Source organism: Montipora foliosa, chromosome 12 (genome assembly GCF_036669935.1).
Source record: "Montipora foliosa isolate CH-2021 chromosome 12, ASM3666993v2, whole genome shotgun sequence".
Classification (NCBI taxonomy): Eukaryota; Metazoa; Cnidaria; class Anthozoa; order Scleractinia; family Acroporidae; genus Montipora; species Montipora foliosa.
Window position 1 is genome coordinate 31,942,749 of NC_090880.1, and position 17,500 is coordinate 31,960,248.

Consider the following 17,500-nt stretch of genomic DNA (forward strand, 5'->3'; position numbering starts at 1 on the left):
AAATATTTTTTAGATCCTTTTTAAGTTACGGTATCCTCGCTTAGCTTTTGTAGCTAAATCAATTGACACTTCAATGAGTAGTATATGCATGCATGTACGTATGTTAGTTATCTGGGTAAGATGAGATACATTTAAGCAATAGAAGACTTTTTCCGTGTTTATGTAACCTCATGTGGGAGGCGTGGTGGCTCGACTCCGGATCGAGTGGTCCGGGTTCGGAGCCTGGCCGTGTTCTTGGGCAAGATACTTTACTCTCACGGACCAGCGTAATGCTGGCGGGAACCCTGGGATGGACTAGCATCCCATCCAGGGGGGAGTATAAATACTCCTAGTCGCTTCATGCTACGGAAACCGGAGATAAGCGCCGGCCTGATGGGCCTTCTGGTTCGTATTAAGCAGTGACTTTATATAACCTCATCCAAACACGAGGGGGAGTTGGAAAAATTCGAGACAGTTATGCAAACCCGAGACGCAGACGAGGGTGTGCTAGGCTGTTTCTCAGACGATCCAGGTCGCTCGTGTCACGCACTCTAGTCCCTTTCTACAATTTGTAGGGGTAAGGAGTAGAATGCGTCACACGAGCGACCTTGGACTGTCTGAGAATCAGGCTAAGGGTTTGCGTTACTGTCGAGAATTCTCCCAACTCCCCGAGTGTTTAGATGAGGCTACGTAAACACGGAAAAAAGTCTTCTATTGCTTTTATAAAATATTTCTCAAAAATAATTGGACAAATGAAGTAAAATGCCTTATGTTTCCTACCAGCCACTCAAAACTCGGTCCTGACAACACATAACCAATGTCGCAGCCGTGTCTACATACTCTCATCAAAACACAGCTCTTGACCAATGAGAGTGCGCGTACTATCCTATATTTTATAATCAGATATACTTTCAGCTACAATAAGTACTTGACAATAGGCCAGTTCCGAGTTCATGTCTGCTTCCTCTTCAAAGCGAATCTAAGTGCGAATTGTTTTGTTATAAAAATTAGTTTTCATTCAAATGTAAAGTAGAACTAATTACCATCACAAAAAGTTCGCACTTGGACTCACTTTGAAGAGGAGGCAGACACGAACTCGAAAATGGCCTATGAAGCTGTGTGTACAATGTGTACCAAAATAAACTCATCAATATATTTGTAAGTTGTTTGTCTTTTTGTATAAAGATATTATATAGAAATATTATTCACGTTTTAAACTTAAATGAAGAAATTACACTTCGTTTCCGAATTCTAGAACATTTGTCAAACTGAGTATCTGGAAAGTCATTCCCGCCATGAGCGTGCTTCTGGTTTGAAAATCAGTCCAACATGCTGGCAACTTTCGAAATTTGGCGGAGAAAAATAATATCGTTATTTAGAGAATTGGTTTTCGTTGATCTTATTTCTCAGCTAAAGCCGAGTATCATTATGATCGATCGTCCGGATGGTACCCTCCCCATCGCCCTAGTCGTTTCGAATAATGTTCAGAGGCGATCGGGACGATTATATGGAAACCAGGCTTCACTGAACGTGATGATGTACGTTCTCTGCGTTTACTGTGCCGCAATGGCTTTTGAGAGAAGCGACTGGAGAGCTGACTTGCTTTAGTTGGTCCAAACTCATGAACACCATTCCTGTTGCCATACAACATATGGCACACACCCGGGGGGGGGGGGGTACTCCCTTATAAGAGCTTAATGGGGACGTGCGGCCAGCCAGGGTATGTTTTTCGGGATCTTTGTCTTGAACAGGGTATCGAATTTATCATTTTTTGTCTTAATCAGGGTATCGATTTATCAATTTTTGTCTTAAACTGGGTTAAATGTCTTAAACAGGGTATCAAAAATCGGAATTCTATCTTAAAATGGGTAGGAAAATCAGCGATATTTGTCTTAAACAGGGTCAGGGTATGAGGGGCCGCCCCTGCTGCAACTGCACTCTTTATGAACAGTTGTTTTTTAATTTCCACCGCGCCTTGATCTTGGTTTGAAGATACAGTTATTCCAAGAAAGCTGCTCTTGCCTTTGTTGATCCATTTTACGGAGCTATGCACCGATATCGATACAACACTGAACTTTCTTCCCGGAAGTAGTGTTGGTGATTCTGGCAGGCGTGTGCCACTTTTATTTCTAGCAGTAGTACAACAAGAATCGAAATAAAATCCATAGTCTTTGCCTATTTAATTTCACTTACTGATATCGCAGAAAGATTCTTCGTCCATGCGTTATTTTATGAAGTTGATGATGAAGAGTTGTTCGTGTACTTTCGGTTTAGCACTGAAAAAGATGTTGAGTGTGACGTCATCGGGAGGGAATTTCCCCAGACTTCTTATCGTCACGGCAGCCAGGTCGAGCAAATCTCCATTTGAGTGGAAACGAAAGGACCTAGAGGTCTGCAAGGCTGATAAAACGTATTTTATGAGGTTATTCCATCACTGGTTATAATTTTTTTTGGGAGGGGGGAGTGGGTGGAGGAGGGGGTGGAGGAAGACCAATCTCAATCGAAAAGTAACCACATGAACCTGGCACTTTCACCTTGTGTTTCGTTTCTTATCTTTTCTGTGCCACTTATTTATGTAAATAGTCAATTTATATGTGTGTTTCTCTTGGTTGTTTATGTAAATTCGGACAGTTCTTTTCAAAACATTTTTAACTGACGCATCGCAACATAAATACAAATTTAAAATTTCAAGTGATCTTTTATTTTATTTTAAACGGGATTTATCCATTACATTTATGATTACATTTATTATATTAGTTATTCACAGAAATTTAATTCACAGAGAATAAGATGTTCCCTTCATCGACAGCAAGGAGGGGTGCCAAGACAACACATTCCCTAGCCGCCGTAAGCAGTCAATATTACGCTTTTCACAATTATTACTTCAGAATTCATTGGATTAGCGGAAACAGCATTAACTGATTTAAATGGTGCGGACATTTATTGTTTGTTCCATTTGTAAAAGGCGCGGTCACGTATCTACAGCCAAACTGGAAGTAACGACACGACCCGAATCATGAGCTGGATGACGTCGGAGGAATAATATCATTTTTGAATTTTTTGCAAGCAAACATTTGTAGTCTAAGCTGAGGACGGGTTAAGTCCAAATTGTTTTGAATCTAGGATTGTGTTGCTCTTCCCGAAATCGACACGTTTGATTTTCTTTGTACGGGGAGAAATGTTGGATTTTGCATATGAATTGCCAGAACGTGTCAAATTTTCTGTCACGCCAGATTCGCAGAGTGACATCACAGCCTTGTCTGTGGATAGGTAAACTGCTGTGTGTTAAATCGGAACTGACAATTTGTGTGTGAACAATATCATAGTTCCGTTTGACAGTCAAACTTTGTTCAAACAAAATGCTTAACATTCTTCGAGTCGTGAAGTAATCCTAAAGTGAAGTGGAAATAGGCATTTTGGCGACCAGACTTGAAAAATGGAGTCGCAATGAAACGCGCGTTTCGACACTTGCGTTTTCTGTGTACAGGAAAGTGAAGTTGTAAATCGTTTATGGCTTTTCAAGGACTCAGGAAAACATGGAAAATTCTGGAACGAGTAACGGACTAAAAACGTTTTCTACAGAAGACAGCGAAGAGGGTGAAATTTACTTCAAACAGAGGTGTAAATATTTGGAAGCTCAACTTGAAAAATTTCGAGAGCAAGCGGCTAAAGTGCGTGAAGTTATAAGTCAGAAGGTATGCATGTGAATTGTGTTATTAGCTTCTTTAACTGGTATTTTGGCATTGTAGCTTTTAGCTTAACGGATCTTTCGGGCCTCTTTAATTTATTTCATCGAATTTGGTTTTGTCTGATTCACAGCTGTTTAAAAAATTTATGTACATTCTTATCGCAACAAAAATCGCTTCGGCATTTCTGTTTGTCGTCTGTTTGGCAATTTGCAGCAAATTTGACCGTTGATGAGCTTAATTTTTTGACAATTTTCACTCATTGATTGGTTTTAAATAAATCGACCCTCAAACGTTTCCTTTGCAGTAAAATGTACTTGAGTTTAAATTGAACTTGAAATGAATTGGAGCAACAGGTCGAAATTCAACCGGGCTTCATGTTGTAAAAGTAAAATTTGAGAATTGTATTTCATTTTAAGAGTAACGCAAAGATAGAGTTCTTCAATGGAAAGAGAAGTAAAGTTCTACCTGTAGAAGAAATGTGGTTTTGCGTGTTTATACGCGAATTTGATTGGCTTTTAACAAGATTTTAGCAGCTTAACAATGATCGGATGATTAGCTTTTTATTCAATGTCTGAAATATTGTCTGCTTCGACAGATTTCTTTCACTTTCTATGTTGTTTTGACACCTGTTTAAATTGCAAACTATGACTTATCTTGTTGCAACTGGTAAAGGTTCAAAATTTTTATTTGTATCACGATCAAATCACGTCTTTAAAGAACCATTAAATATTTTAAAGTTAGAATCTTTATTCGGCATTATTTGATTAAAATGTTTCTTTTAGCAAATTAATTTTTTTCAGAATTTGCAAAAAAAATCGTAACAGTGACAAACTTTAAGCTAATGCCATAACTTAAAAGTGCAGCACATATACGATAGTTTGTTGAAATCCTTCTTATTCGCAGATAAACAAAAATGATGATTGTGTCGTGATATCGAAAACCACAAAGTGATATTCGACTGGCAGCACATGTCCGGCCAGGCGCTGTGACACAATCAATACTTTTTTTGCTAATTCAGATCGTATATACTTGATAAGATAAGTAACTGGAGTGTTTAGAAAAAACTTTGTAAACAAATTTGTGTGGAGAGATTTTATTGTAAATTTTGTATTAATTATGAAGAACATCGTGACTGATCTGTAATGCAAGCACTTGTCATAAGTGAATTTGTAGGGACAATATTGTTTGAGTTTTCATCTCACATATGTTCAACCTTTTTTCAGATATTTCTATTATCTTATGATTTCTTGTTCAAACATGTTCATACACCATTAAATATTTCTGGTTGTGTCTCAGATTACAAATTTTTGGGATTCTTTGTTTTGCTTGAGTGTTTTTATTATTATGAAAAGATTCATGTGGTTTGGAGGTCCATCCTTTGTGCCATCTTGCTTGAACATGCTAAAAATTTATTGGGACACAGTGTGGGAATCATGAGATGACACTATGGTCAACAACGGCGTCCATTGGTGAAACAAAACTGATTATTCATGAAGCGTGATATTTATTGTATAGCTGTGACCAGTTAATGGCTTGATGCCGTTTTAAGAGATGTAGTTATGCAGACAATGTGTGGGTGACAAAATAATGAGACCCTGGGCTTCATTAGAAATCGATGAGAAGAAAAATTAATGCAACTAAAACATATTATCAATAATGATGATGATGATGATGTTTATAAAAGTAACAATAGCATTAACAATAATAATTTGGTTTACAAAGCAGATTTGCGTTAACTTGTTAATTTCAATTTACAGTGTCCCCGATTAGTGCTCTATGGCGCTAGAAGATTAGACACTTCATGACCAAAGGCTATTGATATTTATTAAAATATGATTTGGTCTTGCATACTTTACCTTTTGTGTGACACCTGCCACTTTGGTTTAAGCTGGTACAGTACATAAACTGAGAATCAGTGGTTTCAGTAGGTAACAACAGCTGACAAAAAGCAGTGTCTACTTCACTCAAAAAAGTCAGCTCGTTTTTCCCTAAAATTGAAAACAATAAAGAGAGATTATTTCAATCCTAAGATTAGAACTCTTTTTGACAATGACAACATGAAGTTCACAGTCTAAAGGTGATCATCAATGTAGCATTTTGAAGGGTTCTTTTAAAAATAACATGCCCCCAGATACCCTTAAAAGCCCCCTGTTGATGCAGTCAGTTTCTCTACTGAAACCAGCCGCAAACTTCACAATTCATTGAAACCCCTGGAGAATATTGAATTGTAGAAAATGCATACCAAGATGAGCTTAAGTCTATTTTGAACAGAATGATATTGGTATTTTGAAGTAATATATGCGCTTCACGACAGAATATTCATTCATCCTTCTTATTTGTTATTAAGTTAAACGGTTTGGAAGAGAAAGCAAGAATTGCTGACTCAAAAGCTTTAGAAGCAGCTCAACAGGTTAGATTTTTACTGTCAGTCTGTCCCACGTACAGTAATAATTGCTTGGCCTCACGAAGTTGGCACAATGAAATTTATTGGTTCATGTGTCTTTTGTTTATGAAAAATTGACTGTACAATTTAACAGTTTTAGAAATAATTGCAATGATGCTACTAAGCCTTGGTGTTTTTAACCCTTATAATTAAGTATTCTTATTGCTGTAGGTAGCTCATAACTGTTAATTAGATCAATGTAATACCGGTAATTAGAATTTTTTCAAACGTTGGGTGTCAAAGAAGTCCTATATTAATAAAATTATATTGCTTTATTCCTTTTTCAGACCTGTCCTATGAGGTCTTATAAATTGTGCAAAATCATATGTTTTCCTATACAGTATTTAAGCCTTTTTCATAAAATATTCAAGAATGTTTAGAAACGTAACTGAACATTCATGCATTCAGACCTTTGATAAAAATCCACAATTATTCAGGAAATTGTCGTAAATTTGACAAAGATCCATTTGTAACTTCTCAGAATGTGAATTTATCTAATCAGATTTACACCCAGTCTTCTTGTTCACTTTTGGTGGTGAAGAAGAGATGAAAAACTCCCTTCAAAATTTGAAGAATTGTAAAATTGGTACTCATTTTGTTCAAGGATAATGTTTGAGTGTGGTTGTGACCACTTCTGGCCTCCATATTGATTTTTAATGAATTTGGTCCACCATTATTGAACTGAAAGGAATTTTAGATTGACCTTGTTATTATCCTTCTATCCCAAGAACTTAATAGTAGAAGAAGAATCCTGCATCCTGAGGACCTTAAAGCTGAGATGATGTTTTGATCCTAGAAGAAATAATAATAATAATTATTATCCTTGCTTGCCATTTTTAATTTTCGAAGTAAATGAAAGTGTTACTATAAGTTTCAAATACGTTTTTGAAACCAAAAGAGTCTTCCTTTTATTGGCCTTCAATCATGGCAACATATTAAATGAACTGTATGTCTAGAGAGTATGTAAAACATAAGCAACCTTATGTTTAGCCTATAAATTACAACTGGATTAATGCTACATTTTGTCAGTTTTGGTGGATTTTGTCCCATACTGCTATATTTTTGGACCCCTAAAGGGATTGAAATATTCTATACTGTATAAATGTGATTATTATAGTCATGTTTTGTGGTGTTTAGTGCACATTTTAAAATCATCAAGTGCTTTGTTTTTAAATGTATTGTAGCATGATTAATGTCATCACCGCCCCATAGTCATCAGCATCCCATAGTGCATGCTCCCAATTCACAAATCAACGATATTACTTTTTTTTACAAGGGACAGATCCTGTAGACATTTAGCGAAACCTTGAGTAGATTAACATGCCTGATAAAGAGGTTTGGGTTTCCAATGGTACCAGCGCTGAATTTACGTTCCCTATGAACCTCTGAGTTCAAATCCTATCCCCGATGCAAGTGAACTTTTCTTTGGTGATCCATAATAAACCCTGATGTCAACTCAGCCATCCTGCCTCTGATCCATTAGTTTTTCTAATTCCTTCTTTGTCTTAGGTCCAAAGCCTGGAGAGCCTTCTTGCAATGAAAGAAGAAACTATTGCACGGTTGCAAGCAGAGTTAGAAGATGAGGTAGTGTTTTTTTAACACATGGACAAGGCATTAAAAAGAAGAGTCTGTAAATTATATATGAATTTAAATTACAATTTTAGACTTGTCCATACTTAGGAAGAAAGAGTTACAATGTTGCCTTAAATGGCCAACTAGAAAGTTCAAGATGGTCAAACAGAAATATGCCATACTATGTAATTGCTGTGTCTGTTTTCTTTTTTTTTTTTAAGAAACAAAGACAGATCCTTAGAGATAAAGAAGTGGAAGACAAGGCATCCCAGATAAAAAGCTGGATGCACAAGAAGATTTGTGAGGTATGATTTGTTAAGTATAAGTGATTATCATTAAAAGAGTCAAGGAACTAACTTTATAATAATGATGGTGACATTATAAAGTTACCGGTAGGTAATTATGGTTAATGCTCTAATAAGCCCCCGGGGGGCTTATTAAAGAGGGGACTTTTTAGAGAGGGGGACTTGTTAAAACTCATGAGTCAAATTGCATGCCTTCTGAAATCTCACTTAACTTTGAAGTGCTACTATGATCAAATTTTTATCCCTTGATTTTTTAGGTTTATCACATAGAATTCCAGGAAAGATTAAAAACATCGTTTACTGTTTGGGTTTGGAAATATCTGCATTTGGTTCCGGAATATTTAAGTTTGAAAAATGTGTAAAATAGGCAAATGAGAGGACTGATGATGTCATTAACTCATTCCATAAGAACATCAAGTATATAAATAGAGCTATCTCTGTCAATACTGCCCTTTCCCGATCCAGCATGTGCTGGTGGAGTGGGCTCGTAGTGCTGGGGAGATAAGGAGGCTTGAGCTGCATGATGCTGGCCAGAGGTTTAGCTTGTAGTGCAGTGGAGAGGCTTGTCTATCATTTGGCTGTTACCGGCTTACAACTTGTCTGATCCGGCACGGTTCACCACATGCATCAGGGAGATAAGTTCAGGCTTTTAATCACGCTACGGAAGTCATCTGTCACACCGATCGTGGAGCGGTGTTCCCCCCTTTTTATGCCAACATTGTCTTTTGTGTTTTGTTATTGTAGTGTAATATAAATACCCGCAGGAACTGCGACATTAACCTGGAATTTTTAGGTTTAACACGCCGTTTACAGTTTGGAAATATCTGCATTGGCTCCATATATATTTAAGTTTGAAAAATGTGTAAATATGCAAATGACAGGAGTGATGACGTCATTCACTCATCCCAATAGAACATGCAAGTATATAAATAGATATATCTCTGTCAATTTGTAACAGAAACCACTGGAACTTGGTGGGCTAATAGTTCTATAGGCAACACACCTGTGGCTTTAAAGAAATTGGTTCCCATGGCAACTCACTCTTTTCCAGTCTCCTCCAACCTAATTTAATGTTTTTGGTTATCTTAAAGTAGAAAAGCATTTAACAATGCCAGGCTCATGCAAATGAGGCACCATTGGCCAATCAAAATACAACACCAAAGGTGGCCAGCAAAACCTTCAATATCAGGGAGGTCTGGAACCCATCATGTTGCCATGGTAACAAAACTGGTATACTCATATTGTGGATCACATTTACTAGTATCTTACAGCAAAGAATCAAGGATTTCTGATACAAATTGGCTGAGATATTGTTTTTAAACTCGTGGCTACGCGAAGCGTAGAAACTGGTTTCTTGCGGGGACTCCGATATGCAAATGTGTCACTCACTCAGGTGTAGACACTGTTCGTAATTAGTCGGCCCGAACGAGACTTCCCGAACCCGAGGCCATGTTGGAATAGTAACCGCGCAAAGCGTGAGTGCATGCATCTTGGCAGCCCGCATTGATTGTGCATTGCATTGGGGTGATTTTGTAGCTTTTACACGACCATTAATACCAAGCGTCTCCCTAAATTGAAATGGAGTTTACTTAAGTACTATGGTCAACTTGAAGACTGAATTTTAGGAGCCTTTGACTCGCCCAGGCGTTAAACATGACGAGGAGATGAGCGTTTGCTCTTCGACCCCTCTAGCTCACGGGGGGTATGTAAATTCCAGCTTGCAGGAGAGTGACCCGAAAATGAGTAAATCTCATGCTAATGTGCTAAGCTTTGATGAGAATGTGTCTTATTTGTCGGCCATGACGAACTTATATGAGCGAAACGAACACTTCTTAATGAGCGAAACGGCCACTGAAAACAGGACAAACATGGGCAGAATCGACGAGATCACGCGACACCAAAGAACTTATGTGGCCACCCAGGACAACAAACATTGCTCTAAAGACCTGTGTACTGATTCAAGCTTAAATACTGGTAGGAATGGAGATGAAGAAGTATCCAAACGGTCAAGAAGTAAGTCAAAGTTTACTTGTAAATATGCCTGCCGTGACAGAGAACCATCGAGATCGCGATATTCAAAAAAAGTAAGTCAAGTATAAAGCGTATTTACCGTTATATTATGTACAATACACCACATTCGTCTGGGTTGAAAAACTTTCTATCCATTGATTTCCGAATTTACCTTGCCACTAGATTGTGTAGAAGTAGACCTGTTGGAAAGTATACTTCTTCAGCTTGCCGTTGTATGACTCATGATATTTATATCAAAACAAGAACTAATACTAGTAAGCATAAACATACAGATGTATTGCTTTATGTTAATGATGGTTGTAGCTTGAATAACTGTTATTCAATAAAGTGTAATAAACAACAAGAAAAGTATTTGTTTCAAGGGCAAAGATATGTACTTCAGGTGACATTGAGTTGAACCCAGGTCCTGTTAATGGTTATTTGTTGTTGTAATCTAGATTAGCTCAACGTGGCTTGTCAATATTAGATGTTGGTGGTGCAGATGATTGTTTTTTTAGAGCAGTATCTCATCAACTGTATGGTGAACCTAGCTATCATATGAACATTCGTAGTGTTGGTGTTCAATATATGAGAGCTAACCCAGACAGATTCATTGAAAGTATTACAGGGGATTCATGGGCAAGGTATTTAGCTAATATGTCACAACAGAGTACATGGGTTGAAGCACTTGTAATACAAGCATATGGCAATGCATTCCATTTGGCAAAAGAGGCTACTTATTTTGATGTACTTTACGTGCATTAAATTAGAGACTAGCAGTTCCACTTTGGAAAGCAAGTACTGTCCAGAAACCTTACCTACAGCATTGAGTGGAATGCAATGACAAAGGTCTGTAAGCTCATATGGGAAGAAAAAAACTTCTTGAATACATGCAAATTTTCCCAGTAATCTTCTCACCACGTGACAAACACAAACTTGTGTGTGTGTGTGTGTGTGTGTGTGTGTGTGGGGGGGGGGGGGGAAGGGGGGGGGAAGGGGGTACAGTCCACTATGACTTTAGACTCCTTTGCCTATACCACACCGTGTTCACCTGCCACTTTGCCAAGCTAGCTATTCTGGACATATGTCTTTGCAATATGTACAAAGCCTACACCAAATGAGATGAGAGCGACTGCACACTATGAACCCAGCTTGTTTTAATAGCCTTTAAAAATGACCAATAGTTGCAAGTTCACCAACATGTTACATCTCTACATTACTTAATCCATGAGTTTAGCCATGGGTTCCCTTTGATTATAATATTTGATCAAAATTCAGTTGAGTTTATGACATCATCACTTGGCTAATTTGCATATTTTAAACTTGAACTTCGATATCTCTGGAACAATAAGCAATATTTCAAAATGGTAAACAGAATTCTTCTTCTTCTTCTCACACAGACTACATGTTTATAAATGGTTTAGATAGGAAAGATGTGAATTTTGTCATAGTTGCACTTTAATAAATTTTCTTATGCAGTATATACCGTAGTAGGCTCGTCTTTGGCCATTTAAAACCGAAACATTTTGCACGCACTTGTTCAAATACAATTCTAGGTTTTACTTAGCATTAAGTGTATGAGACTGACATTGTTCATACAAAGCTCACTTCCAGGGCTGTCAGACTTTAAACAAGTCTCCATGAGGGGAGGGGAGGGAGGCTTATTAGAGCGTTCATTGTATTTATTTTTTAGGGTTTTTTGATAACATGGCCTACTACCAGAGTATGTTACAACTGCAACCCATACACACAAGACTACCGTAGTTACAGTCAATCACATCCTCCAGTTGCTTTTTCATGTTCATAACCCAACTCAAACCCAAGAAATAATTCTGAGACCATTGTATTTTGACACCTTTCCTCTTTCATTTTTGCTGTTTACCTTTTTTTCCAACAGTATGAACAAAAGTTGCAAGACGATGAAGCCAGGTTGCAAGAATATCAAAAGAAGATCAGAGAATATGAAGAAAAGATAGAGACTGTTAATAAAGAGAATGATGAGCTGAGAAATTCACACAAGCAGGCAATGATTATGGTCAAAGAAATGGAATCAAAACTCAGTTTTTCTCAAGGTATAGTTTAACAAGTACAGATGAAGCAAAATGACCTTAAGGTCAAGTGGTGCTGGACTATATATATGGCTGACTATTCAATTTTAGTTGTTGCCTTTGAATGCTGTTCTCTTAGGAACATAATAATGGAGTCTTTTTGGTCCTAAATCCGACAAATAGACAACTTTAACAATAATAATCTTATCAACAGTTTAAACATTGAATGTGCTCATGATGAACAAACTTGAAGAGCAATAATAATATTATTATTATGATTGCAGTAACTAATGCCTTTGTCTCTTCTCTATATAATGTTTCTCTGCCCCTTCCTCCTATTCATTATTGCGCCTTAAAACAGGGACGCAAGGTGAAGGGGCCGTTAGGGCTGCAGCCCAAGCACTTTTTTGTTTTTTTGTTTTTTTTCTTCATGCTCCAGATGACACAGTGCCACCAACAATAATCCCTTTAACAACATTCTTATTTGAGCAGGATTGACGCAATTACTTTTGTACCTGCAGAAGGAAAAAAGCCAATCTTTTTACTCCAGAATTGATGGCATCCTTGATGTTAGCTCATATTTGTTAATTAAAATTAGCTGATACCATAGAATTCCGAAAGTACACGTAATGGCCCCCATTACATTCGGATTTAACAAGCTTAAGGACGGTGCCTACGGTTGTTATTGCGCATACGTTCTGCGCACCTCAAGATACACAAATTTCCTGTGGGTGGTGCTTGTTAATACAGGGATGCATACATTGCTTTGTAATTTAAAGCTTTTTACAAATGTTGTGGATTAATTATCTTCGAAAAATGCATGGTAACCTCCAATTTTATTTTTGGATTTCAATAACACTTGTTAAGATCTGCTTTTCCCACATATTCAGTAAACTGCGCAAAATACCTTTGAATTAGTATGCACCATCCTTAAGGGGCCGTTACTTTCACATAGTTAAAAAAGGTTTGTAATTAGATAGCCATCTCACAATAAGGACATACTAGAGTTTTTCCCACGTTCGAGTACTGTTGCTGTATTCCAGGAGCCAGTAATTTATTGTTTGATATTTTGCTGTAGTTTTGTTAATTAATCGATCCTTGAGTGTGGTGTTACATTAAAGAGAATTTAGATTTTATTGTTTTAAGTGACATTATTGAAGGGCCTGCTACTTTCAAGGGAATTGTTACTTTTGGGGGGGCTGTTACTTACTTAACGTTACTTTTTTTTGGGGGGGGGGGGGCATTATTTTTGGAATTCTATGGTAATATGACTGAGGCACAGTCCTACACTTGCTTATACCCTGATGCTTGCTTTATTTTAACAAATGCATGGTGTCTTTGTTTTTGTTATCAGATCAAGTTCTCAGGTTATCCAGGGAACTTGCAGATGTCCAGTCCCAATGTGGAGACTACTATGTACTTGAACCGGAATCTGACCAGGATGAATCTGGTATTCATTCATGTGAAACCAATGGACTTAGGAGGACAACATCTCTAGAAACAGATACCTCTACTGTTACACCAACACCTATGTCTCCAGATAGACTTGCAGATGTGTTTGATGATGATGATGATGACACAGAACAATATACTTTAGATCAACCTGCTGAAATACGTGTCAAGAGAACATCAAGTGGGAAATCTCCTTCCAAGATTCCTCGATATGTTGGAAATTTAGAAGATCACAGAGCTGCACAAATCTCCTATTACATGTCACTCAAGAGAGGACAGCAGAGTCCTGGTAGCTCTCAAGCAAAATTCTTCCTACAAGTGCAAGACTTGCACAATCCATATACACATTTAATTTCATCAGAGAACATCTCCCGCCGGACACATTATGATAGTCAATCAACTGTGAATTCGGAACTTGACAATGACTCAGAAACATACTTGGAACCTGTCGATCTTGTACAAAATGAAAACAGATTTCATGCACAGCTTGGGGAGCTAGTAAGTCTCCATTTTGATAGGAGAAGTTTAGCTCCAAGTGTTACAAAGACTGAACAAGATGTTTTGTCGAATAGATCATCATTATGCTCACTAACAGATCAATCTGTTGTTCCAAACCCAATATATCAAACTATTGAGCCAGAGTTAGAATCCACAACTACACGTGTTAATGAACCTGAAGAGAATCTATCATTAGTTGGTAAGCAGGTGGTGCCATCTTCACCTCCACCAGCGGTACCTCCAAGGTTTGAGTCAGAAAGTGTGTTACCTCCCCCTGTCCCACCTGTTCCAAAGTCCAACAAGGGGGAGGTGGTTAGAACAGAATCTAATTTTACCAGTTACTTGGCAGAAACAGAGATTCAAGCAGAAGAATCATGTAAAGTTAATTCAAAAGAGGACTCCACTGATAATGTTGGTTTGGCACAGATTGCGACCCAAGCTTGGATGTGGAATGATTCTGGTGTGTGCATAATAATAACTTTTGGTGGGCTTCTAAATTGCCAATTTTCTTGTTGGTGTCTCATGACTACACGTACCCGAGTTTGTTTTGCTTTTCTGTTTATTGTGAGTAGTTAAAAATAATAATTTCAATCCTTTCCCTCTGAGAGTGACAGTTATAGATTTTACTCTGTCTGATGCCAGACGATTTTACTGATCAATGGGGGACTATTCAGAGGTGAAAGGGTTAAACCCAGAGATATTGAACATTACATGATGCATGGCTCTAACTAACAAGAGATAAGCAAGCCCTTAAGAATTATGGTAGTTGCAGTCAGGCAACATCTTGGTAAAAGTGTCCTTTCAATAGTCCATTTTACAGTGATGTGCTTAGTTATCTGGCCTATGAATGAAACTGAGGCTGGAGTTGACCTTGTTGTGATAGAAACCTCACTGCTTTTCTTATGTAAACTCTTACTAATTAGCATGACAACAACATCATTAACATAAGAAAAGGATGGAGGTCTGTATCATAACAGGGTCAACACCAACCTCACTTTCATTTAAAGGCCAGGGCCCGGTTCCTCGAAAGCCGATTAACTTAATCCAGGATTAGCGTAAACTTTTGTTTCACGTTTTCAACTTTTTGGTGAAAGTTTCTTTTGCTTATTTTTGTTTTTCAAGATTGAGGTCTTCTCATGTAAAGTTCTGCCGAAAATCAGCGTTGAACAGCATTTGGGAGTAGAGAAATAAACTGCTTGGTTAATTTTTAATCTTAGTTTAGTGTTAATCGGCTTTTGAGGAACTGGGCCCAGGTAACTAAGCACACAACTGTAAAGAGGTCTATTAATAATTAGTATCACCCAACTAGTGGACTAATGCAAATCCTGCATTTTGATTGGCTATGCTACTAGAGGACTATTAGTAATAGTTCTCGAGTAGCGAAAAAGCGTGACGCTCTCTTTCGTTTTATTCCCAAATAAATATTTCTTTAACTTGCATTTGCTAACTTTATTATTGCCTTTTCTGTCCGACTAGTTGGGTGATACTAAAACAATTAGACACTTTGCCCTCAAGGGCCACGGGTCAATAGCCCATTCTGTTAAATGCCAAATGGTACTTTCTGGGGATTAGGATGCTAAATTTTTATTGTGTTTTGTGTTCTAAGCTGAGAAAGAATTGAGTATACATGTAATTATACTTGTGAATTTTATAAACATGTCCTTAGAAACAAATTCATGTCTTTGATAAGAGAAATTAATGTCGTATATCAAGAGAAATTTGATTCTTTTATGCTGTGATCCCATATTTTACCAATAAATGGTATTTCCAAGTCCATGTTTCTTACTGGTCATTTTATTGGTATGGTTTGAATGAGTACTCTCTGTTTTGATATGTTTTTTTTGTTTATCACTGTATTTTATTTTCACAATACTGAATTTTATGGACACTTCACTCCACCATCCACTCCATCCATTTAATCGAGTCTGTTATTTTTTTCCAAAGACTCTGAAACTCCTCCATATGGCACCTTGGAGACAGCAAACAAAGACCTCAATATGTTAATGGTAGGACTTGTACTTAATGTACATGTCTCAGTATTTGCCTTGTTTACAATACGTGAACTGTATTATCATAAGGAAGAGTTCTATTCGAGGTTAAAATTCCCACTTACGTTGTGACCCTTGGATTTCAACATATTATCATTCATATCTTGTCATAAACATTGTACTACCGGTATGTTTTCCCAAATTTTCATTTTTTTTTCTTGTAAACCAGTCTCTTTTTGGGTTGCATTTTTAATTTTTAATTTTATTATTTGTCAGTTCTTTTAATTTTTAATTTTATTTTTAACATACAGGAACAATCATGTCCAGTTTACACCACACTTAAAGGGGTATGTTTCTTTTAGCATCAAGTTTACTTTCCCACTGATGACTATCCTCTTTGATTTCCATCTTAGCCAGTTTTAGTAAAGGCAAGGCTTAGTTTTGGTCACCACCTTTAAAAAAAATGTGATGGATAGTTCAGAGGAATCCGGTTATGGTAGACTTAAACAGGGAAAAATTCACTTGCAATAATATTGTGCAGTACACCAAACAATACATGGGTATGTCTGGAACAAAGAGTGGAACCTCAGTTAATTTTCCCCACATTTTAAAGGAAAACCCAAGAGAGCTTTGTGGCATTGGGCAATCAGTTTTGTGGTTGCATTTTGTGACAAGACAATACCCAAACATGTTCCTCTTTACTCCAAACACTGCATTGTTTGCAAAGCAATGTTATGTGGATGTCCAATTTGAAAAATTGGGAAATGCCTATACTTGGATAATGTGTTTATAGAATGTACTAATTAATGTCAAAACACTGTTACAAACTCCTAAACACCCTCTCTTTGTTCCACCTTATTCGCATGATCTTTTTTGAGCTTGTGCTCGTAAGTAAAAGTAATGTGTACAAAAACATACTTCACAGTATTTGATAAACCTCTATGATCTATATCCTGATGTTTGTGGTGAGTGGCAGATCTGAACGATTCAATCAGAGCTGATTGCTTCTGGTCTTTGTCTCAGCCCATGTTTTTAAGGTTGTCATGCCTTTTAATTGTAGACTATCTTTGCTTTGACAGACAGCCTCCCAGCTGCGGAACACGCCATTTTCAGGAGAATCCACTGATTCGTCTGACAATGAGAGCACTGCAGGTGATTACTGTACACCTCCAGATGAACTGTCACCAGCTGAGGAACGTTCACAAGCCATACTAACAACAGATGAGGTTTTGGAGGAGTCAACACAGGTTTTGAAGACTTGTGCAACATACACTACTGTCAGCTTGAAAAAGGTTACACAAACTATTTAAGACTGTTGAACATCCTGTTCCCCTCTTTTTAAAGCATGTGCTTGCCATAACTTGCCATTATTCAAATGGACGAATAAGCTAGGGATAAATTGGAGTCTAACTGCAGCAAATTCCTGGCCTGAGTGCCCTCTCAGCATAATGGCCATTACATAATAGGATCCAGCTGAGCTTACAAGTTCAATTGCATTTTAAAGACTTTCTGGCCT

The 17,500-nt window shown here is 37.4% G+C and overlaps 1 protein-coding gene across 2 annotated transcripts in view; it reads left to right on the plus strand.

Moving 5' to 3' along the window:
• The first annotated feature begins 3,219 nt into the window (after positions 1-3,219).
• The window catches only part of LOC137978586 (pleckstrin homology domain-containing family H member 2-like), a 30,998-nt gene continuing 16,717 nt past the window's right edge, over positions 3,220-17,500 (plus strand). The window contains exons 1-9 of one of the 2 annotated variants that reach the window (XM_068825577.1): positions 3,220-3,674; positions 6,016-6,078; positions 7,621-7,695; positions 7,905-7,988; positions 11,896-12,070; positions 13,401-14,456; positions 15,941-16,002; positions 16,296-16,331; positions 17,064-17,276. In XM_068825577.1, the coding sequence (XP_068681678.1) occupies positions 3,516-3,674; positions 6,016-6,078; positions 7,621-7,695; positions 7,905-7,988; positions 11,896-12,070; positions 13,401-14,456; positions 15,941-16,002; positions 16,296-16,331; positions 17,064-17,276 (1,923 nt within the window). In that variant the 5' untranslated portion in view covers positions 3,220-3,515. The remainder of the gene's footprint in view (positions 3,675-6,015; positions 6,079-7,620; positions 7,696-7,904; positions 7,989-11,895; positions 12,071-13,400; positions 14,457-15,940; positions 16,003-16,295; positions 16,332-17,063; positions 17,277-17,500) is intronic. The other variant, XM_068825578.1, reaches the window with a different exon arrangement.